General features: G+C 44.1%; 1 protein-coding gene across 1 annotated transcript; it reads right to left on the reverse strand.

Moving 5' to 3' along the window:
- Positions 1 to 658: 658 nt before the first annotated feature.
- Positions 659 to 19678, reverse strand: sft2d2b (SFT2 domain containing 2b). Its single transcript, XM_060918794.1, has 8 exons — positions 19502 to 19678; positions 10119 to 10208; positions 8482 to 8567; positions 8313 to 8394; positions 8158 to 8193; positions 5853 to 5911; positions 2810 to 2839; positions 659 to 2432 (listed from the first exon to the last, which is right to left on the reverse strand). The coding sequence occupies exons 1-8, from the start codon at positions 19562 to 19564 to the stop codon at positions 2393 to 2395; spliced, it is 486 nt and encodes a 161-aa protein (XP_060774777.1). The 5' UTR covers positions 19565 to 19678; the 3' UTR covers positions 659 to 2392.
- Between the last annotated feature and the right edge of the window lie 4894 nt (positions 19679 to 24572).

Genomic DNA, 24572 nt, shown 5'->3' on the forward strand with positions numbered 1-24572 from the left:
TTAAACTGAAATTAATGTTTGCACGTTAAAATGATTTTAATAGGCGGTCTGAGAAACAAACAAACCGTATATATGTCGGGGAAATGTGGTGTTACTGATCATCATCATCATCAGGATATCAAGTTCTGGATAATGCAGTAATATTAGTCCGTGTTGTTTTCAGGATATTTGAGGTGAGAGTGAGAGAGATGCTCTGACTGTCCCGTGCGTATTTGCGCATGTTGTCGGTATTAAAGCCGGCATTAAGTCTCAGCACCACTAATTGAAGCCGTGCTGTCAGAGGTGCTCGGGTTTGTCCGCATCATTAACCCACTGCTCTTTAGTCGAACCTGAGAGCAGGAAAGCAGGCTGGATGTTCCGGGAGCAGGCGAGGGGAAGCGGAAACCTGATCCTGCAGCTGCGCGCGCGGAGATTTACAGGATTTAACGACTTCACGCGCGCGAAAGGTCTCGTTAAACGAAGCCTCTTGAATATTACAGCACCGAGGGGGAATAGAAATAAAACACTCCAGGCGCAGGGAGGATCACGAAATAGTCACTTGCAGTAAAGATGGAGATCCGCAAGAGCTTTTCGGCTTCGTAGCTCATGGCTTTAAACTCACATTAAAGATTTATTCCAACTACATCAGATAAAAGACTGAAAGACTCAGGAATCCCTCCAGCCTTAAATAAGATTTTAATTACATTTGTTCATAAAGGCTGCAATTACGCATTACACAGCACAGAAGCTCATCATCAGTAGGATATACAGTAACATCTAAACAACAACATGATGCAAAGTGATGCTGCACAAGACACCTTGCTGAAACCAGTGAAGACATTCATCATACCAGAAATGTCAAAGATTTTGAAAGAATTACAAAAATAGGCGACGTTACTAAAAAGACATGACAAACCTCAACAACAAGATAACTCATAAAACACAAATAAGAAAACTAGAAATCTCTTCCTGGATGATTATCAAGTATTCCTGCAGCTGTTCAGCTTGAAAACTCACACACTGCGAAGGAAACTACAGAATTATCCTTTGAAATTGGAATACATCTTTCATTTCAAACAGCCATTATAACCTTTTAAAACACAGGTCTGGGTTATTGTTGTTTGTTTTTAAGTCTCAGCCATTTTTCGTGTTTCATGTAAAAGAAGCATATAAGAAATTCTGACTGATGCATCTTAGGATAACCTCAAACTCAAACACATCATCATGGCCTGGAACGACCAGCAGTATTTTTATTTAAAAAAAAAAAAAAAGCTTTGTGGAAATGTAGGACACCAAGAAATGGTAAATAACAATGATGACAGATCTTTGGTAACAATAATAACAGGAGAAAAAAAAATCTCAAAAAGCTACATCCTAACCACTGAAACGCTGAGAATGTTAAATCTGGATATTTGAGATCAAATTTATCAAAATTAAAATGTAATGACCAAAAAAAAAAAGGCAGAAATTATTTCAGGATGACTAGCCGACATGCGGCTGGTTCCAAAAAGCACCTTTACAGCAAACTTTCCCCTATTTATAAAAATATTCTCTCATATAAAATATGAAATTATAAAGGCATCTCATCGACGCACACAAGTGCCATTTTTGACTGAACGTCACTAATTAAAAGTGCAATAGTCAATATTTGTCATTTCTTCCTAGAACAAAAGGAGAATAATGAAAATTATGTAGAAATTATTTAAAAAAAATAGTTTAAGCCACTTTCTCAGAATAAATTAGTTGGTTTAAAAACAACAACAACAACAACAAAACCCTCAATCCAGAAACCTGCCTTCTGGTCTGGAATGACTATTTAATTCAGCCTCTATCAGTCATTTAAAGACACGCCCCCAATGCCCTTCCACCTCTTCGTAAACCTTTAGGAGAATCTGAGGATTTTGCATGTTGATATATCAGGAGTTGGAACTTTCAGCCGAATGTCCAAGTGAGCTTGAAAGTGAAATCATGACAGTGGTAACTCTAGTTAAGTTCTGGGCGATGAGCTTTGTGTACAAGGGTGGAAATATGTGCAGCCTCAGTGAGTTTAAAAACAAAACAAAACACATCATTCAAATCTTTTTCAACTGTTAGAAACCTTTCCCCCCCCACAAATCTTTACCTGAGGCACCTGTCACGTCTGATTCCTTCAGTGACATGTAAAAGGCAATGTGTGTGTATTGATACACATTCCTGGAGAGCACCCAGGCATCAGGAGAGGAAACACACACCTGCAGTGTGTGTGCGCGCGTGCGCACACCAGGCAGTAGAGTGGGCGCTCGAGTGTGCACGAGCAGTGGGCACTCGGGGTGCAGCAGAGTGAGATCAGGCGCTCAGAGAGAGACAGAGAGAGAGAGAGAGAGAGAGAGAGAGGTGGGGCGAGAGAGGTCCGAGCTCCACACGCCACTACACATCACTTGAAACACATGGAGAACATCTTAATCAGTGCGTCCCTGCATTAAAACAAACACAAATCAGTAAACAGCCGGCCGCAGCCAAAAAGCAGAAGTGTGAAAAGTCTGTTTTGGTCACTTGAGCGCGAGCCACAAATGAATGGAGCCTTTGACTCCGGGCCCATTTAAATCAGGGGCAGCGAAATGACCACTTTACAGCTTTAGTACTTTACAGAACATATTTAAAATAAAACAAGAAAACTGTACTTCAAAGAGCTGACTCAAGATATAAATCTTACAGTTTTACATAAAACAATGATATTTTACTCGACATGACAAAACAATTGGATTTATATGACAAGGCTGGAAATAAATTTTTTCTTTCAGAAACAGATGAATAGATGCTTAAAAAGGTGTAAAAAAAACCCAAAACTCACCTGGCAAACGGAATATACGACAAGCTGTACCTGTGACAGAAAAGCGGAAGAAAAGTTAGTACGGAATAAAATTTTCAAGGCATGCTGTTACAGGAAACTAATCACTGATGGGGCAACGGCACACGCAGAAGTCGTTCATTTCTTTCACAGAACAGCAGTTCGAGCTCCCGAGTGTCACAACAGGAAATGACCCGGAACGTCTCTGAGACGACTTGCATTACAGCACCTATAGTATAAACACTTATTCCCTCACCAGCCTCTTTTTTTTCTCTCTCTCATATATAACAAAAAATAAAAGCGCAGCTACCAAGAATCCCAGGAGCGTCTAGTTCTCCATCTTGAAGGCACCAACATTGGAGACTCCTTCAATAACTGGTCAGTAAACATCTCCTGACAGATTAAAAACTTCATCAGCTTTTCGTTCTCAAATAACAACCCGTTTTAAATCGGTGTATTATTAGTCGTAGATTATGTGGCACCTCCATGAAACAAGTCTCTGTATAACTCTGTTACTACACACCAATCAGTCATAACATTATGACCACTGACCGGTGATGTGAATAACATAACAGTGATTATGTCATTACACTGGCACCTGTCAAGGGGTGTGATATACCTGTATTAGGCAGCAAGAGAACAGTCAGTTCTTGAAGTTGATGTGTTGGAAGCAGGAAAAATGGGCAAGCGTAAGGATCTGAGTGACTTTGACAAGGGACAAATCGTGATGGCTAGATGACTGGGTCTGAGCATCTGGGGGGAAAAAAAAGGCACATCTTGTGGGTTGACACCTTTCTGTTTGAGCCAGCATTAACTTTTTCAGCAGTTTGTATGACAGTAGTTCTTCTGGATTGGACCATAATGGGCTAGTTTTTGTGCCCCATGTGAATCAATGAGCCTTCGACACCCATGACCCTGTCGCCGGTTCACTGGTTGTCCTTTGGATCCTTGGACCACACTTTTGGTAGGTACAGAGATGCCTACCCCAAATTTTGAATTTCAGTATTCTTGAAAACATTTTTCAGTATTTTGGAATGACTTTCAGTAACATTAATTTATGCACATTTCCATTATAAAGAGGTGTATATACCAATATGTTTAAGATTTAAATTATTAAAAAGTACTGTTTTGTGTGAATTGAATAAACAAAACACGAGCAGCCATCTCAATTGAATTTCCACTCAACAAATTTCTAGAGCATACGATATATCACATTTTTCTAAATACAATAGTGTTCCCTGTTTGCAGACATTACGGTTGACTACCAATCATTGGTATTGAATGTAACTCCTCAAAAGTATTATATTATATTGCCTGGCAAAATGTTCTACCTGTTAACGGATTCTAATAAAATTTTTTTAAAAATTTCTTATTTCATGCCAGAGAGTCCGACATTATCTTAATGTCCCAATATATAAATACTTCAGCATAATGCTTCAGAAGAGACATTGAATAAAATGACATTTATAATTGTATTTAAAACAGTGGAATGATCAATTTTTTGCCACAATCCTAACAACACATCATAAAATCCTGTTTTTGTTCATACTACATGTACATTTGTACTTGCAACACTGAAAAGACTTTGAATTAAAGAAGTACAGCCAGTGTTTGATATTTCAGGGAATAAAAATCATACATGTAAAAACAAACTGAATAAGTTTAACTCACATTTCATGGCACTAATTGGCAAGTTCAACTCCAAGCACAGGTCAACCATCACCGCTTCAGCACGTGTCACGTTCCGTGTCTTTTCATCCACACATTTCGTAAAAAACTGCTGGATACCACCAGATTTACTTTCTGCCTGACTCACCATTTCAGCATACTCCATATGTTTTTTGGAGTTGACATGTCGCCTGCAGTCATCGCGACCGCCATGAGTGATGTTAATGTCAGTTCTACACAGTTTGCAGTGCGCGTATCCATTGCCCTTTTGACTGGGTGTAATGCACGGCCATTCTACCGCATATCGTGGGAGGAACACCTGAGACCTGTGTTTCACTTGTCCCGATACTGAGCGTTTCATTTCCACCACTGAGAAGCAGCACCATGCGTGTGTGATGCCGAGCGAAAATAGTGCGAACAAATGTGCGGAATCTGCGCATGTCACACACGGCACGTGCGGTTGTCGTAAAAATAAATAGCCGTGAATCGCGCATGGATTGAAAAAGTCGCTTGGACGTTTAAAAACAACTCACTGGAATTTATTAAGACTTTATAATAATTCCGTACAGAATAACACTGTTTGCCGTAACATCGCATTTACGTAACTTTTCCGTACAAAATACGGCCAATCCGTACTAGTAGGCATCTCTGTAGGTACTAACCACTGCATACCAGGAACACCCCACAAGATGTGTTTTGTAAAAAGAAATGCTCAGACCCAGTCATCTAGCCATCACAATTTGTCCCTTGTCAAAGTCATTCAGATCCTTACGCTTGCCCATTTTTCCTGCTTCCAACACATCAACTTCAAGAACTGACTGTTCTCTTGCTGCCTAATACAGGTATATCACAGCCCTTGACAGGCGCCATTGTAATGGCAATCAATGTTATTAACTTCTTCACCTCTCAGTGGTTTTAATGTTATGGCTGATGGGGGTATAAATAACAACAACAACCTATAACGTAGAATCAGTGCATTAATACAAACCTGTGATTTGAATGACGGCCGTCACTGTTATTGCATCACGTAAAAATATCACACGTCTGACAATTTCTTTGACTCTCTACTTAATAAAGAGATGCCATTTTTCAACACTAAAACCCATCTTCTTAAAAAACAAAAACATAATTTAACTCTACAGCGAGAACAAAGCCCACAACATCCACCACACACTCACAACGAATCTGGCAGCGTGCTGGAGAAATAATTGGCTTTTTTTCCCCCTAAATAAAAAAATCACCATTTCATTTTGTTGCCAGAAGAGAGGAAGCCAGCGTCTGTGCTTCGTCCAAGTCAACAGTCAGGAAAATGTCACACGTTTATGCTGAACGTTTTTATCAACACGGTGGCTGTGAATTGAGTAAGTGGTCCACTCACCAAGTTAAAGCCAGGAACTGGAGGATGCAGAAGAGAACAGCGAGGCCCTTGTTCTGCCACTGATGGGGAAATCAACAAAGTGCACAGGCTGGTAACTCGTTTCCCAAATCAATACTCCGCAAACATACAGTACCACTCGAATGTTTGGACACATCATCTCATTCAAATGGTTATTCTTCATTTTTATTAATTAAAAGTCACTTCTTCATGTCTTAAAGTAACGATGGACGTCGTTTCTCTTTACTTAGTTGAGCGGTTCTTGATATAATATGGATTACTACAGTTGTGGTGTCAAATATTTACTGTATTTTTATTATTTACTACTTGATCTCAAACGCATTAAGAAGGCAAGAAACTCGTCCACTAATTAACTTTTGACGAGACACACCTCTTAATTGAAATGCATTCCAGGTGACTACCTCATGAAGCTGGTTAAGATAACGGCAATAGTGTGCAAAACATCATCAAGGTAAACGCTGGCTACTTTGAAGAATCTAAAATATACCAAACATATTTTGTTTAACACTTTTTTTTTTTTTTTTGTTTACCACATAACTCCATATATGTTCCAGATGTTATTTCATAGTTGTGATCTCTTCAGTGTTGTTCTACAGTGTAGAAACAAGATTAACTGTGAGCTACTGCTCACTTACGTATCCCCCCCCGCTCTCGCTTATATCAGAATGCAAGCAATCGAAGGAATAGGACACTTATGAATGTTGACTTCAACAAATAATTTACCCTGAAACAAGTAAGTCAAGAGCAGTGTTCTCCCCAGGGATTTCAAATAGCATCCTGGGAAACTGTTATTTCAAAATAGCATTTTGCTTCTTGAAACAGCGTCAAAATCCACCCTATACGTTTCGTAAATACGTTCAGTCGGTAAACAGGAAGTCGATGTGTGACAGACCTGAAAACGGTATAGATGGTATAGAATCCCAAGCTGAAGCTTGGAACCAAGTGGCTATGATTTGTGGTTGCTGAGAAAAAGGGTGTTTCGGATGGACGGATGGACAGACAGAGGTAAACCAGTATAAACACACACACACATCCCGGAGCAGGGGAATAATAAAAATAGTTAAAAACAACAGAAACACCTATGAATGAGTACAGGAGGGGTGTACAAACTTTTGACTGGGACTGTAAGAGTTAAAGGAGGTACTGTATGTGCTGATAATCAGTTATACATCACAATATAATTAACACAAAGTCCTTAATGAACTCATTTAGGTGGGGTTTACATTAGACTGTATCAGCGGATCATCAGATTAACGTTTTTAAAAACGATTAGCGTGCACACAGCAACGCCAATACACGATTCGCGTGCACACAGCAACGCCAATACACGGATACGCTAATCACGTGACTAATTAGACGGCACGCAAGTAGAAATGTGTAAATGTGTAATGTGTAAATTTCTCCTCAGTGGCTCGGCTCCGCAGGCATCCTGCGCTCCAAATCACTCCGCCCTGAACAGCGAGTGCCCTCTGGAGGGTGCGCACTCCGGCCCTGCGCAGCTCACAGAGCGCGCGAGTGAAGCGCACGAGCAGTGATTCGAGACTGAGCCGCTGTGTGTGTGATCCCAGTGCATATCGGGCAGCATGCGCAAGTCACTTACCACTTGCAAGTGGAAGGATGGCAAGCCTAAAGACAATCATAACTACACAATGGGCAGTATTTGCATCAGTATTTGCAGTATTTTCATACTTTTATACTCTAATGAAAGGTGATGCAAGGCGGAAGTCCGCGCCGTTTTTCAGCAGTCGCGTCACATGACCAACGCCAGCAAATCAGGAAAGTGGATGTCACAGTGACGTTGTCCAATGATGACGTCAGCTAGAGCTCAGCACAGCGTATCCGCGTATTCTCAATGTTTACACAGCACCGGACCAGACACGAACTGGGTTGAATACGTGGGCCCTGGCGGATTCCCGTTTCCCGGCGTTTTAATGTGAACGGACAGTGCATCCGCGAAGAAAACGAGACAGATACGGTCTAATGTAAACTTGGCCTTAGTAGGCAGTGTTTATATTCCTGAGATAACATCGGTCTCAGTAGACAGGCAACAGAACGACATCTGGCTTGCTTTGGACAGATTTCTAGAAGAATCTCTTAATGTGAAAGTTTGAGAAACAGGGCTTACGTAAAATGTGAGGACTGAAAATAAATAAATAAAGGCAATTATCATATGATATGATCATGAAATGAATTAATAACAGCACATATGTCATTAATCTACATACATTAAACCAAAAAATATACATATTTATAGACAGAACTTATAAAATATACCAAAAATAATTACCCAAAATGCAGAGCAAAGTGTCAACACGAGGCATATCTAAAATAAAAGAGCAAAATTATTTATAAATTGGACAAAGCATAAACAACATGGATAGAAATAGTGCACAGAATCTGCCTTCATACGGACAATGCATCGGTGTGGGTGCGCGCGCTCACGATCATGACGGCCGTTGCCAGTGCTCTCGTCTTGTCACACATCCTCTTCAGCTGCTTCCACGGACCCATCAAGAACATCGTGCTGGAACGCAAACAAAAGACACGATTCTGCAGCCGAGCCTCGAAACACGTCCGATATTGAACATTCACGTGCGCTGATAAAGCTTACCTGAGGAGCGAGGCAACGTTGCCAAAGGTGTAGAAGACGGCAAACAGGATCAGTCCTCTTCTAGGAACCCAGAGCAAGCACGATCCCTGGATATGTGAAGTAACGTATGTAGTACACTCTATATGGATATTTATTTGATCCACATTCACTGGATATGAGCAATCGCGCGCTCCGATTGGCTACTCTACGACTAGGATATCCGCTCATATACCGTGAGTAGAGAAAAACAAAATGGCGGCGCGTGTTGCTGAACCAACCGAGGACGAAATCAAAACTACTCGAAAACAACCCCCCCCCCCCAAAAAAGGCAACAAAATATGGAATGAAAGTATTTGATGGTAAGAAAGTTTTTTTTTTCCAAGAATTATTATTCTTCCATTTTTCTCAAATTTCTCCTGTCATTTCACCAGTTTGTTTACATTCCAAGTGGAAATGATTTTTCAGATGTTTTGTAATAAGTTATTTATCGAATTTGCAAAACGTAAAAATAAAAATGTTCCGTTTCTCAAAATCCAGTGAATGTGGATAGAATACAACAGTTATTCCACTCAATCTCATCGTACATGGCTGATAGCCAGTGAGGCGCATAGCACCAAGTTGGCTATCAGCTTATGTACGACTCGATTTCGTGGAATAACTCTTAAATATATAGTATGTGTGCGTCTAAGACGTTTATACACAACCATATAAAGAACATACAGACGGAGTAAAAACTCAACACAAAAGGTTTTCATCAGCAATCACCGACATTTTTTTTTTTCCAACCTCAGTGCTCATTAGATGTACAACATCAGCGGGATTCAATTAAGCTAAAATTTTCGATCCGGCTATTGATTTCAAACGTCCAGATAAGCGACTAACATGACTAAATGGCAACAGGTTACCTTTTCAGTGATTCATTCATGGCTATGACATTTTCATTCGCTCTGAACAATATTTTTCCATTTCCTGCCCCAGTATTCCACGCCCCCTTCCAACCAGTTAGAATGAAATAAAACAATGGTTAATACAGATATTTCGATGAGAACAACGATATCTTCTTTGCTCACAGGAAGCCAGGGTAGAAATAAAACCAGAAAAGTGTGTATTCTGTGCTTTTTGAACATTTCCAGATCACCCTGCTAATTTGCACGTGAATGCAGAATCGTATGAAAAATACTGTTGAAACGGATTTTCCCGCCATCAACACGTCTTTGGAAAACTCACTGTATCTAACGTCAGGTCTTCCTGTCGCCACGTAAGCAGGAAGTGACGAATTTTGGCAGGTTGGGAAAAATGTTCGTTTACTCTACGCGTTCTTGAAATCACGCTGGAGGAATATGGAAAGAGTGTATTCGATTATATTCACAGAAAAATTCATTCATTCTGTTTGTTTTGAATCCCTGATGAACGCGTGCTTGTGTTTTGTTTCACTCTAACACTTTTTACGAAAGCCACAGTTTCTGAACGGATGAGTTTTCTACTCTGAACGTTTCCATTCTGCCTGTGCGTCTTTAAACACTGCTTTTGACATTGTTTATTTTAGCAACCCATGGCACGTCGTCACTTAGTTTTTCAGACTATCGAGAATAAAAAAAAAATTTCAATAAACACCTTGTTGGCAGCCCCGACACAGAACAACATTAGACTCGACTTACCAGGATGGAACAGACGACACCAAAAACAAAGCAGGCGATAAAAGCCTTGACGCGCGTTCCCCAGCCCAGCGTAGTCGCATCTCCAGCTGCCTGTAGAACAAGCGGACCAAGATATCACCAAAAATATATACAGAACAATAGAATACAATATATTTTTAAAAAATACTTCCATTTCCCAATTAGCTCCGGTTCATTCCATAGATCAGTTAGCCCTTTAACCATGTGACTGCTACATCCTGTCAATAATCACTTCAAAACATCTTCCAACCATATTTATCTAATGTACAGGCTAAATATTCATAGTTTTTTGTAGTATACTTGACGTCTTAATGACTCACAGAGACGCTACGCGTGTACAGACATTCAGAATGTTTACACATACACACTAATATTCGATACGGGTCATGTAAACAACACATTCCATTTGGATTTTACGAATTTGGACATGAGATATGCTGATATATTATTCAGGCTTTAGGAGCGTTCTTTGGACATGTATATAGCACATTTGGTATATGTGTCTCAGCTGAGGTTTTTATGTCAGTTTCTGATACACAGCTTATTGCCTGTTTACGGTCAGCTCTGTGTGTTGTCCACAAAACAACACAAGGGTGTTTTACGTTAATCAGAGTATGCATGGCTGCACATAAATGGAACTATGAGCGGAAAAGTCAGTCATTTTCATTAGTCATATAAACAGCTTAGTAGGAATACTGTGTTTTGGAATAAGGGCAAAAACTGGAATGTGTTATGAATGGAAACGTAGTGAATGAGATACAAAATCAACAAGAGTTCAAATGTCACATCTATAACACTACACAGGAACTGGCCAAATAATATTCTTCTTCTTTCAGCTGCTCACATTCAGGGTCACCACAGTGGATCTGTTCCGCATATTTGATTTGGCATAGGTTTCGCACCCGATGTCCTTCCTGACGCAACCCTCCCCAATCTATCCAGGCTTGGGACCAGCACTAAGTATACACTGGCTTGTGCAACCCCAGTGGCTGGGTATTTTAACTAATCAGAATCAGCTTTATTGCCAAGTAATTGTTGCAACTACAAGGAATTTGGCTTGGAGTTAAGGTGCTAAATAAAGACAGTCTATTCTAATAAAGGAGCTACATAAAGACGGTCTATTCTAATATATTAAGAAATAAGAAAACAAGATAGAAATAAGATAAAATAAAGTGCAATATACGCAGTATACGTAGATATGTGCAAGTCCAGTGAACAGTCTTTTTTGCAGGTGGACCAGGAGTTTGAGGTATGTTGGGTGGGGGGCGGCGCAAAAGTAAGTGGGGGTTGCTGGTCTTGTTTACTGACAGGCATGAAAACGGGTCAGGGGTGAAAAAGGTGAGAAGGGTGCGCGAGTGGTGACGTGGCCTCTGGTGTTGTTTTATTTTGTTTGGGGGGTCCTCCCCCAGAATAAATATTATAGCCTCCTTACTAAGTATACTGTATTGACATTTGCACAAGGACATACAGTACAAATACAAATTCAAATACATGTAGTTATAGTGAAATTATGCCCTGGAAAAAAATGCGAATAATAGAACGAAGAAAGTGGAGAACACACAAGGAATAGTGATCATTTTTTCCTTTTATTTGCCTGGACCACCAGTGTCTCCATGGCCCGCTTTCACCGAGTTGCCACATGTTTCAGCCTTGCCCGCTTCTCTCCTTCAGCAGTCTGTTTCTCGGCCTGCTGAGCACTGCAAGTTGCTTGAGAGCCATACTTGCTCTGCTGCTTTTCCTCCTTGTTCACCCTCTGCTGGTGTTTGTATGTGGCTGCTGCAGAGTTAATGTTCTGTCCACTTCCCCAAACTTCACGTCCTCCCTTCTAAAGAGCTGCATAGCTGTCTTCCCCCTGGACATCAGCGTGTACTTGACCGTCTGTACTGCATCAAATGTTTCCACATTCATGTTGCCACTCCTTTGATCAATTACATCATTCATCAGACTAAATGAGGACTCGACTCTAGGTCCATGAAAGATGGAGAGGCAACACTTAACCGGTGCACCCAGGGAGGGGTACTTGTCTGGTTTGTCGAAGACATGACCCCACCACTCCACGATGCGCTCTCCCTCCTTGAAGCTGGGGATGGTCAGGCCAACACTGAACCGCACAAGTTCCCTCTGGATATCCTGGTCTGTTGGCAAGAGGTGCCCCAGCATACCACTCATCCTGCCAAGATATGGAAGTACCTACAGCTTTCAGTTCTTTTTAAATCAAGGCTGAATACTTTCTTCTTTGCTGCTGTCTTTTATTAAATCAAATTTGAGACTTTTAATTTGATTTCTTTCAGCACGGACAGCACTACAAAATGGCGTCTCCACTATACAGTGCCCTATATAGTGAGGAGCGAGCAATTTCGGACACAGGGATTGTCAAAAGACGCGCGCGCCCTCTTTCGAATGCTGACGTAATCAAGCGGGAAGTTTTGTTTGTTTTGATAGCGATCAGGAAAGTTTGAAAAAAGTAGGAAATTCAGTCCGATGATACAATCCAGCTTCCAGCTTCTGGTGGTCTGGTCTGCACTCTGACTGATGTGTGCAAGCTCTGGCCAGCAGAAGAAGAGGCGCAAAATGATGCTGCTTGCCCTTCGCAGCGAGATGTACTCGTCGCTAATGGCGTCAATATCAAAGCAGGAGGAGGCGCAAACCGGCACGAACTGTCTATGGGCGCGAAGCGACCTCCTTGCCCTTTGGGTCAATATCAAACCCCCCCCAACTTTTCTCCTCATCGGATCTACACGATTCACGTAGGTCACCCATTTTGGTTTCAAAACGGCGAATTTCACCGAAAGGTGAGGGATTTTCATGTATGTATTGAGGTTGGGGGGGGCAGAGTGGACCAGGAGTCTGAGGTATGGTACTGGCGGGGGCAGAGTAAGTGGGGGTCACTAGTCATGTTTATAAGGCCAGCAGCGGTAGGAGAGAAACTGTTTCTGTGGCGTGAGGTTTTGGCTTTGAGGGACTGCAGCCACAACCTTTCCTGGCTGCCTCAGTGTCCTGGAGGCGAACAGGTCCTCAAGTGAAAGCAGGCTGCAGCCAATCACTTTCTCTGCCGAGCGAATGATACCCTGCAGTCTACCCTTGTCCCTGAGGCAGCAGCGTACCAGATGGTGATGGAGGAGGTGAGGATGGACTCAACAATAGCTGTGTAGAAGTGCACCATCATTGTCTTTGACAGGTTGAACTTCTTTAACTGCCACAGGAAGTACATCCTCTGCTGTGCTTTTGAGATGAGGGAGCTGATGTTCAGTTCCCACTTGAGGTCCTGGGTGATTATGGTGCCCAGGAAGCGGAAGGACTCTACAGTGTCCACTGGTGAGCCACGCGGAGTGATGGGGAGAGGAGGGGATGGGTTCTTCCTAAAGTCCACAATCATCTCCACTGTTTTCGCAGCATTTAGCTCCAGGTTGTTTTGGCTGCACCAGGTCACCAGATGGTCGATCTCCCACCTGTAGGCGGACTCATCCTCACCAGAGATGAGTCCAATGAGGATGGCGTCATCCGCGAACTTCAGGAGCTTGACGGACTGGTGGGTGGAGGTGCAGCTGTTTGTATACAGGGAAAAGAGTAGAGGAGAAAGAACGAAGCGTTGTGGGGGGGATCCGGTGCTGATTGTCTGAGTGTTGGAGACATGCTTCCCCAACCTCACTTGCTGCTTCCTGTCAGTCAGGAAGTCAGTAATCCACCTGCAGGTGGGGTCAGGTACATTTACCTGGGACAGCTTGTCCTGTAGCAGAGCTGGAATGATGGTACTGAACGCAGAGCTGAAGTCCACACACAGGATCCTGGAGTAGGTTCCTGGGGAATCCAGGTACTGGAGGATAAAGTGGAGGACCATGTTGACGCCGTCGCCCACAGACCTGTTGGCTCTGTAGGCGAACTGCAGGGGGTCCAGAAGGGGGTCTATTATGGCTTTGAGGTGGGAGAGAACAAGGCGCTCAAAGGACTTCCTTACCACAGAGGTGAGGGCGATGGGTCTATAGAGATCTTGCAGTCACGTGACCGGAAAGTACACAGCCGCCATCTTGTCGGTCAACAGCACAGCTGAATACTGCTGCACTCGTGTACAGAATGGATCAATTTCAACCGACGGACTACACGGCTCATTTTTCTAATGAACAGATAACTAGATTTATGTCTAAAATAAACGATCTACAGATTATTGACCCTTATGGCTTTCCGGACGGAGTTTTCACGACCGTGTCAGTGGATATGGAACTGCCAGCGGAATACCCGGACGTGTATAATTACCTCATTAACTTTCCCTCGCTGTTCAGTGGTGAAGCACTGCGTGCCTATAAATCTCTGGACAGTTATCTTTACAGAAATTCAGGATTTGTCAGCGACTCAGATGTGGCATCTTGTAAACAAGAAAATGATCCTCACTGGATGGGTAAGTCACTTAAGTATTGAGTATAGCACTGACCAGCCGATTATAGAATAGAATAAGGTAATTCCAGCTGTAATTTAAAATCGTCCGTCTTGTTTACCTGGCGTTGGAGAGGTAGAGGCTTAGCAGTGGAGGTTTGAGTGGCTGTTTTCTGAGCTTAGTCAACAGGCCGGCTCTGCAGCCTTGCTTTTGCTCCCGGCGCCGCCTCCTTAGCTTTGCTTCCAATAACAATCCACGGAGACCCCGCTGGTCTCACTATCTCGTCCGGAATGTTTTTTTTTCTCGTCCGGAATGTTGTGCATGCGATGGAAATCGCTACAAACCGTCATTTTCTGCTGGAAACCAATGTCCAGTAAGTCCATACGGTTGTAGTGGATATTGAAGTCCGGTACAGACGAACAACACGCAAAAATACACACAAAAAACAAACATGCACAGGTAGGGAGAGCTTGTAGCCGCAGCCGTTGTAGTAGAATTGTATATAGTAGGTTTTTCCAGAAGAAAAGGTAGAAGTAGAAGCAGAAGTAGAACCAGAAGTAGAAGGCGGAATATGGCGTTTGACCGACAAGGTGGCGTCTGTCACAATCTGGATCGGCTGTGACGTCACATGCAAGTGCTCCATTGTCATTTAGTTCCGTGGTCCTTGCTTTTTTGGGGATGGGTATGACGGTGGACTTGAAACAGGCTGGCACGTGGCATGTCTTCAGTGAGGTGTTGAAAATGTCTGAACACTGGAGACAATTGGTCGGCGCAGTTTCTCAGGGTGGACGGAGAGACAGAGTCAGGTCCAACTGATTTACGGGGATTCTGTCTTTTGAACAGTCTATTAACATCCCTCTCCTGAATGGTGAGGGAGGAGGTGGACAGAGATGAGGAGGAGGGGGTTCCTGAAGAGAGGTGGGGTGTTGGAGTGAAGGTGGCGATTGTGGGGGGAGGTATCAGGACTGTCCCATTGTTTTTCAAAACGACAGAAGAAGGTGTTAAGGTCATTTGCAAGGCAAAGGTTGTTGACAGAGTGAGGGGGTTTATTAATTTGCTTATAATACATAGGGCCAAGTTACTCAATTCTGATTGGTCAATCAAGGAGGGCTTTTTTCCTAAACACGGGGCTGTATTTCTGAAATGCTCTTGGCAAGTTCATTGCTTGGTTACGGTTACAAAAATTAGCAAATTCTCCTTTTAGATCAAACACAGAGTTTTCTTGCATTTAGCAATCAGCTTTTGTAAAGAAGTTGCAATAAAATTTTGTAAACCACTTTCAAAATCCTCGTGTCGCCGTGTCATGATGAAAGACGCTTTAGAAACTGATTCAAGCGTGCAAGATAGTCTTGCGCCCTGATTGGTTCAGAAAACCTGAATGACAAATGTGAACTTGAATGGCTTCCAAAGTATGAATTTGGCCCTATATATTATAAACAAGTAATCGTATGGTTCCTCGTAAAATTAAGAATCAATTTCACTCGTATTTTCAAAACTTCGAAATCACTCGTGAAATTAATACTTAATTTTACTCGGCCCCATACGATTACCTATACATATCTTTGGACTGTGGGTGGAACCTGTAGAACCCAATTGTGAGGTTTGAACCTGGAACCTTCTTGCTGTGAGGTGGCCGTGCTAGCCACTGCACCACCATGCTGCCCAACTGGCTAAATAATATTAGGTGGGAAAATTAGATAACTCAATTAAGATGTTCTCTGTCTGTCTGTCTAGTCCCATCCTCATTGTTGAGGGTCGGGGACCATGGACACAGCATGCACCACCGCTCTCCACCATCTCCTCTCTCTGGCGACGGTCGTACATTCCCCCACTGGTCTCCCCGTCCAGTCTCTGATGTCATCCGTCCAGTGGCGTCTTTGTTGTCCCCTCGACCGCTTCCCGTTGATTCTGCCCTTGAAGATGTGGGTGCAGAGGTTCTGTGCCCTGATGACATGGCCAAAGTACTGTAGCTTCCGCCTTTTGATGGTTGCCATGAACTGCCGCTCCGTGCCCATCTCTTCCAGGACTGACTCATTGTTTCTGAGGTCGATCCAACTGATCCTCAGTGCCCGTCTGTAGCAGTCCATCTCGAATGCCATCAGTCTCTTGATGTCCGCAGCTCTCAGGGTCCACGTCTCGCAGCCGTACAATGCCACAGGCCATACCAGCGTCCTCAGGCATTTCAGCTTGGTGTTCTTCTGGATAATGCGGTCCATCCACAGAATGGTGAATGACTGGACGGCGTATCTTACTGCTCCAAGCCGAGCCCTGAGCTCGTGGCTGCAATCTGCTGTCTGCTCAATAATGGAACCCAGGTACTTAAACTACTCCACCTGGTCCAATATTATAATAAGATGTTCTAAGATCCCTCTTTTAAAACAAACAAACAAACAAAAAAACAAACCACACACACCCTGTTCATTAAATAATAGCAGGGATGGAAAGAAAAAAATATTTAAATAATAATATTAAAATGCAGAATGTGCAAAATAAAATAAAAGATACAATCATTAAAATAATATAAAAAGTAACATATGATGAAACTAATACATAAACTATGTAGCCCACAATAAAAATAAATAAATAAATAAATACCAATTTAAAAGTAACACTAAAGTAAAAGCAAGGCAAATAATAAACAAATGCTAACGTGGGGGAAAATGTTTTAGCGTTTTTATTTTAATCTAATGAGGGAGAGATGAAGCCTGATGAATGATTTAATTAATTATAATAAAAGATGATTATAATGTGGCGGCACGGTGGTGTAGTGGTTAGCGCTGTCGCCTCACAGCAAGAAGGTCCTGGGTTCGAGCCCCGGGGCCGGCGAGGGCCTTTCTGTGTGGAGTTTGCATGTTCTCCCCGTGTCCGCGTGGGTTTCCTCCGGGTGCTCCGGTTTCCCCCACAGTCCAAAGACATGCAGGTTAGGTTAACTGGTGACTCTAAATTGACCGTAGGTGTGAATGTGAGTGTGAATGGTTGTCTGTGTCTATGTGTCAGCCCTGTGATGACCTGGCGACTTGTCTAGGGTGTACCCCGCCTTTCACCCATAGTCAGCTGGGATAGGCTCCAGCTTGCCTGCGACCCTGTAGAAGGATAAAGCAGCTAGAGATAATGAGATGAGATGATTATAATGTAGAGTACAACCCCGATTCCAAAAAAGTTGGGACAAAGTATAAATTGTAAATAAAAACAGAATGCAATGATGTGGAAGTTTCAAAATTCCATATTTTATTCAGAATAGAACATAGATGACATATCAAATGTTTAAACTGAGAAAATGTATCATTTAAAGAGAAAAATTAGGTGATTTTAAATTTCATGACAACAACACATTTCAAAAAAGTTGGGACAAGGCCATGTTTCCCACTGTGAGACATCCCCTTTTCTCTTTACAACAGTCTGTAAACGTCTGGGGACTGAGGAGACAAGTTGCTCAAGTTTAGGGATAGGAATGTTAACCCATTCTTGTCTAATGTAGGATTCTAGTTGCTCAACTGTCTTAGGTCTTTTTTGTCGTATCTTCCGTTTTATGATGCGCCAAATGTTTTCTACGGGTGAAAGATCTGGACTGCAGGCTGGCCAGTTCAGTCCCCGGACCCTTCTTCTACGCAGCCATGGTGCTGTAATTGATGCAGTATGTGGTTTGGCATTGTCATGTTGGAAAATGCAAGGTCTTCCCTGAAAGAGACGTCGTATGGATGAGAGCATATGTTGCTCTAGAACCTGGATATACCTTTCAGCATTGATGGTGTCTTTCCAGATGTGTAAGCTGCCCATGCCACACGCACTAATGCAACCCCATACCATCAGAGATGCAGGCTTCTGAACTGAGCGCCGATAACAACTCGGGTCGTCCTTCTCCTCTTTAGTCCGAATGACATGGCGTCCCTGATTTCCATAAAGAACTTCAAATTTTGATTCGTCTGACCGTAGAACTGTTTTCCACTTTGCCACAGTCCATTTTAAATGAGCCTTGGCCCAGAGAAGACGTCTGTGCTTCTGGATCGTGTTTAGATACGGCTTCTTCTTTGAACTATAGAGTTTTGGCTGGCAACGGCGGATGGCACGGTGAATCGTGTTCACAGATAATGTTCTCTGGAAATATTCCTGAGCCCATTTTGTGATTTCCAATACAGAAGCATGCCTGTATGTGATGCAGTGTCGTCTAAGGGCCCGAAGATCACGGGCACCCAGTATGGTTTTCCGGCCTTGACCCTTACGCACAGAGATTCTTCCAGATTCTCTGAATCTTTTGATGATATTATGCACTGTAGATGATGATATGTTCAAACTCTTTGCAATTTTACACTGTCGAACTCCTTTCTGATATTGCTCCACTATTTGTCGGCGCAGAATTAGGGGGACTGGTGATCCTCTTCCCATCTTTACTTCTGAGAGCCGCTGCCACTCCAAGATGCTCTTTTTATACCCAGTCATGTTAATGACCTATTGCCAATTGACCTCATGAGTTGCAATTTGGTCCTCCAGCTGTTCCTTTTTTGTACCTTTAACTTTTCCAGCCTCTTATTGCCCCTGTCCCAACTTTTTTGAGATGTGTTGCTTTCATGAAATTTCAAATGAGCCAATATTTGGCATGAAATTTCAAAATGTCTCACTTTCGACATTTGATATGTTGTCTATGTTCTATTGTGAATACAATATCAGTTTTTGAGATTTGTAAATTATTGCATTCCGTTTTTATTTACAATTTGTACTTTGTCCCAACTTTTTTGGACTCGGGGTTGTAGATCTGTGAACACACTGAAGACCAATCAAAGTCCTCTCATTACCTGGAACACCTTTAAACCGTCACGGATACTTTATTATACACAACATACAGACTTCCTGTCAGTTATTGACGAGGCGACTAGTTAAACTAGTTAACAGCTCTTGGTGTCAGCTCGCGCTGGGGCAGAAATTACAAACACGAACACGGCCTGAGAGAAATCAAGTGTGAGATCCGGTAAATAAAGTGGGAATTATTTCTCTTCGGTACCTGCAGCACGTTCAAGTCGTCATTTCCGTCTTGACCGCTCAGAACTTTCTTTAATTTGTCCATCACCTTTAGAAATAATTTACGTTTTATACAGTTTAATGTAAACTTCGCTCGAATAAAACTACAACCGAGTTTCTCTTCTTCCTGGTTGCGCGAGCAGCAGGTGAACGAGACACAACTTCCGCTTGTAACCTCAGCAACAAGCGTCCGGAGTGACGTCATTACGTACGCTCCAGGAAGTTTTCACATAGCGCGCGCGCCTCTGCAATGTTTATAATACTTGAGACAGGACTGTGCAAAAGTCTTGGCACCCCCTTTCCCGCCCCCCCCCCCCCATACAAACTTTGTTATAGGTTTCTATTTTATGATTTCTACATGATCGAGTCAAAACATTACAAAAACATTTTAGAGTTCCAAACATTCGGTTTTTTTCCAGCACAAAATTAAATGTCACAGAAAAAAAAAAAAGTAAAACCCCTATGGAGAAAAAATCCAGGACCGTGACGTCGCCCGGTAGGACGCAGCCGGGGCCCCACCCTGGAGCCAGGCCCGGGGTTGGGGCTCGTATGCGAGCGCTTGGTGGCCGGGCCTTTGCCCATGGGGCCCGGCCGGGCTCAGCCCGAAGAGGTGACGTGGGCCCGACCTCCTGTGGGTTCACCACCCACAGAGGTAGCAGTAGGGGTTTGGTGCAGTGTGGATTGGGTGGCAGTCGAAGGCAGGGGCCTCGACGACCTGATCCCCGGACACAGCGGCTGGCTGTTGGGACATGGAATGTCACTTCGCTGGGGGGGAAGGAGCCTGAGCTTGTGCGGGAGGTTGAGAGGTACCGGCTAGAGATAGTCGGGCTCACCTCCACGCACAGCTTGGGCTCTGGAACCCAGCTCCTCGAGAGGGGCTGGACTTTCCACTTCTCTGGAGTCGCCCATGGTGAGCGGCGGCGGGCTGGTGTGGGCTTCCTTATAGCTCCCCAGCTCAGCCGCCATGTGTTGGAGTTTACCCCAGTGAACGAGAGGGTCGCCTCTCTGCGCCTTCGGATTGGGGAGAGGGCTCTTGCTGTTGTTTGTGCCTACGGGCCAAATAGCAGTATAGAGTATCCGGCCTTCTTGGAGTCCCTGGGAGAGGTACTGAGGGGTGCTCAGACTGGGGACTCCATTGTGCTACTGGGGGACTTCAATGCTCACGTGGGCGATGACAGTGACACCTGGAGGGGCATGGTTGGGAGGAACGGCCTCCCCGATCTGAACCCGAGTGGTGTTTTGTTATTGGACTTCTGTGCTAGTCACAGTTTGTCCATAACGAACACCATGTTCGAGCATAGGGGTGTCCATAAGTGCACGTGGCACCAGGACACCTTAGGTCGGAGGTCGATGATCGACTTTGTAGTCGTGTCATCTGATCTCCGACCCTATGTCTTGGACACTCGGGTGAAGAGAGGGGCTGAGTTGTCAACTGATCACCACCTGGTGGTGAGTTGGATCCGCTGGCGGAGGAGGAAGCTGGACAGACCTGGCAGGCCCAAACGTATGGTGAGGGTCTGCTGGGAACGTCTGGCCGAGCACTCTGTTGGGGAGGTCTTTAACTCCCACCTCCGGGAGAGCTTTTCCCAGCTTCCGAGGGAGGCGGGGGACATTGAGTCTGAGTGGACCATGTTCTCTACCTCCATTGTGGACGCAGCTGTTCGGAGCTGTGGCCGCAAGGTCTCCGGTGCCTGTCGTGGCGGCAATCCCCGAACCCGGTGGTGGACACCGGAAGTAAGGGATGACGTCAAGCTGAAGAAGGAGTCCTATCGGGCCATGTTGACCTCCGGGACTCCTGAGGCAGCCGACGGGTATCGGCAGGCCAGGCGTGCTGCAGCTCGGGCAGTTGCGGAGGCAAAAACTCAGAACTGGGAGGAGTTCGGGGAGGCCATGGAGAAGGACTATCGGTCGGCCTCGAAGAAATTCTGGCAAACCGTCCAGCGCCTCAGGAGGGGGAAGCAGTACTCTGCCAACACTGTTTACAGTGCGGGTGGGGAGCTGTTGACCTCGACTGGGGACATTGTCGGGCGGTGGAAGGAATACTTTGAGGATCTCCTCAATCCCACCGTCATGTCTTCCACTGAGGAGACTGAGGCTGATGACTCAGAGGTGGACTCGTCCATTACCCAAGCCGAAGTCACTGAGGTGGTTTGCAAGCTCCTCGGTGGCAAGGCACCGGGGGTGGATGAGATCCGCCCTGAGTATCTCAAGTCTCTGGATGTTGTGGGGCTGTCTTGGTTGACACGCCTCTGCAACATCGCATGGCGGTCGGGGACAGTGCCTCTGGAGTGGCAGACTGGGGTGGTGGTCCCTCTTTTTAAGAAAGGGGACCGGAGAGTGTGCTCCAATTATAGGGGAATCACACTTCTCAGCCTCCCAGGGAAAGTTTACTCCAGGGTACTGGAGAGGAGAATTCGACCAATAGTCGAACCTCGGATCCAGGAGGAACAATGCGGTTTTCGTCCTGGTCGCGGAACACTGGACCAGCTCTATACCCTTCATAGGGTGCTCGAGGGTTCATGGGAGTTTGCCCAACCAGTCCACATGTGCTTTGTGGATCTGGAGAAGGCATTCGACCGTGTCCCCCGTGGTATTCTGTGGGGGGTGCTTCGGGAGTATGGGGTTCGGGGCTCTTTGCTAAGGGCTGTCCGGTCCCTGTACGAACAGAGCAGGAGTCTGGTTCGCATTGCCAGCAGTAAGTCAGACCTGTTCCCAGTGCATGTTGGACTCCGGCAGGGCTGCCCTTTGTCACCGGTTCTGTTCATAATTTTTATGGACAGAATTTCTAGGCGCAGCCAGGGGCCGGAAGGAATCCTGTTTGGGAACCACAGGATTTCATCTCTGCTTTTTGCGGATGATGTTGTCCTGTTGGCTTCTTCAAACCAGGACCTTCAGCATGCACTGGGGCGGTTTGCAGTCGAGTGTGAAGCGGCTGGGATGAGAATCAGCACCTCCAAGTCCGAGGCCATGGTTCTCGACCGGAAAAGGGTGGCTTGCCCTCTCCAGGTTGGTGGAGAAGTCCTGCCTCAAGTGGAGGAGTTTAAGTATCTCGGGATCTTGTTCACGAGTGAGGGAAGGATGGAGCGTGAGATCGACAGGCGGATCGGTGCAGCCTCCGCAGTGATGCGGTCGCTTTACCGGTCCGTCGTGGTGAAGAAGGAGCTGAGCCAAAAGGCGAAGCTCTCAATTTACCGGTCGATCTACGTTCCGACTCTCACCTATGGTCATGAGCTTTGGGTAATGACAGAAAGAACAAGATCGCGGATACAAGTGGCTGAAATGAGTTTCCTTCGCAGGGTGGCTGGGCGCTCCCTTAGAGATAGGGTGAGAAGCAGTCACTCGGGAGGAGCTCGGAGTAGAGCCGCTGCTCCTCCACATCGAGAGGAACCAGCTGAGGTGGCTCGGGCATCTTTTTCGGATGCCTCCTGGACGCCTCCCTGGGGAGGTGTTCCAGGCATGTGCCCCCGGGAGGAGGCCCCGGGGAAGAACCAGGACACGCTGGAGGGACTATGTCTCTCGGCTGGCCTGGGAACGCCTCGGTGTTCTTCCCGAGGAGCTGGCCGAGGTGTCTGGGGAAAGGGAAGTTTGGGCTTCCATGCTTAGACTGCTGCCTCCGCGACCCGGTCCTGGATAAGCGGAAGAAGACGAGACGAGACGAGAAAAAAAAAGTTTGTATCTGAGCAGCATATTACATAAGAGAGCACTTTTCAGATTCAAAACATAATGAAGGCTAGTGGGTTTTGGTGCAAAATTAAGAAGTGAGTGTGACAAAGTGTCCAGAAGAACTGTGGCTGGTTCTGCAAGATGCTCAGTAAAACCTACAGCTCATTTCCTTATCAAACTGCACTCACTGGACCTGAGACTGACTATCTATCTATCTATCTATTAAAGCAAAGGGTCGCCTCACACCAAATACTGACTTTGTTTCATTTATTACGGCTTACTGATTACTATTTATAGTATTTTTTTTAAATGTTGAAACATTTCATTATTTTTAAGCCATTTTTGGTCGACAGCATTTCTTTACACGTGCCTAAGACTTTTGCACAGCACTATCTCAATCAAAATAGATCATTTTTAATATACATTATTCATGCAAAAAATACATCTCGATGTTTTTCTTTGCGTCAGATAATAAATGCCCCCATTTTAAAATATCTTGGACATATTCTGTTTACAAAATAAAATACAAGTTTATAATTTATTTCTTCAATTTAAAAAAACCCCTCTAAAAACAGTCCATGTGTATTGCCATACTACATATAAATTCCTCAGCAACAATAGAAATCCCATACACACTAAAATAGCCAAAAGTATGTGAACACCTGACCATCATATCCTTTGTGCATTCCAGATTTAGGCCCCCTTTCCTGTTATAATAATTATTATAATACATAGGCCCAAATTACTCAATTCTGACTGGTCAATCAAGGAGGGCTTTGGCCGTATTTCTGAAATGCTATTGGCTAGTTCGTTGCTTGGTTACGGTTACAAAAATTAGCAAATTTTGTCAACAAAATGGCTGACTCTGCTGAGTCAGCAATGCCGCGTTTCGCTATATTTGACGAAGACATGATAAACCTCAAAATCCTCGTGTCGTGTTGCCGTGTCATGATGAAAGCCGCTTTAGAAACTGATTCAAATGTGCAAGATAGTCTTGCGCCCTGATTGGTTCAGAAAACGTGAATGACAAATGTTGTGAACTTGAATGGCTTCCAAAGTATGAATTTGGCCCTATATATTATAAACAAGTAATCGTATGGTTCCTCGTAAACTTAAGGATCAATTTCACTCATGAAATTAATCCTTAATTTTACTCGACCCCATACGATTACATATAAGCTCCACTCTTCTGGGATGGATGTCCATTAGATTTTCAAATTAAAATGAATTGACAGAGTTTCTCAAATCTTATGCAAAATAAAACCCCTAACTTCATTATGATCCCAGGACAGACAACTGTATGAATATAATCCATCTATTTAAATATTTGGCACATTGGGTGAATACAGTATGTGCCATCATATTTACATACTGGATTAACCGCTTCACCA

The sequence above is a fragment of the Neoarius graeffei genome, chromosome 4, assembly GCF_027579695.1.
Source record: "Neoarius graeffei isolate fNeoGra1 chromosome 4, fNeoGra1.pri, whole genome shotgun sequence".
Classification (NCBI taxonomy): Eukaryota; Metazoa; Chordata; class Actinopteri; order Siluriformes; family Ariidae; genus Neoarius; species Neoarius graeffei.

Coding starts and splice junctions, on each gene's coding strand:
- sft2d2b (XM_060918794.1), bottom strand. CDS start 19,564: ATGGACAAATTAAAGAAAGTTCTGAGCGGTCAAGACGGAAATGACGAC. Junction 5,912..8,157: donor CACTTTGCTCTGCATTTTGG/GTAATTATTTTT, acceptor TTTCCCCATCAG/TGGCAGAACAAGGGCCTCGC. Junction 2,433..2,809: donor TCGTATATTCCGTTTGCCAG/GTGAGTTTTGGG, acceptor GTTTTAATGCAG/GGACGCACTGATTAAGATGT.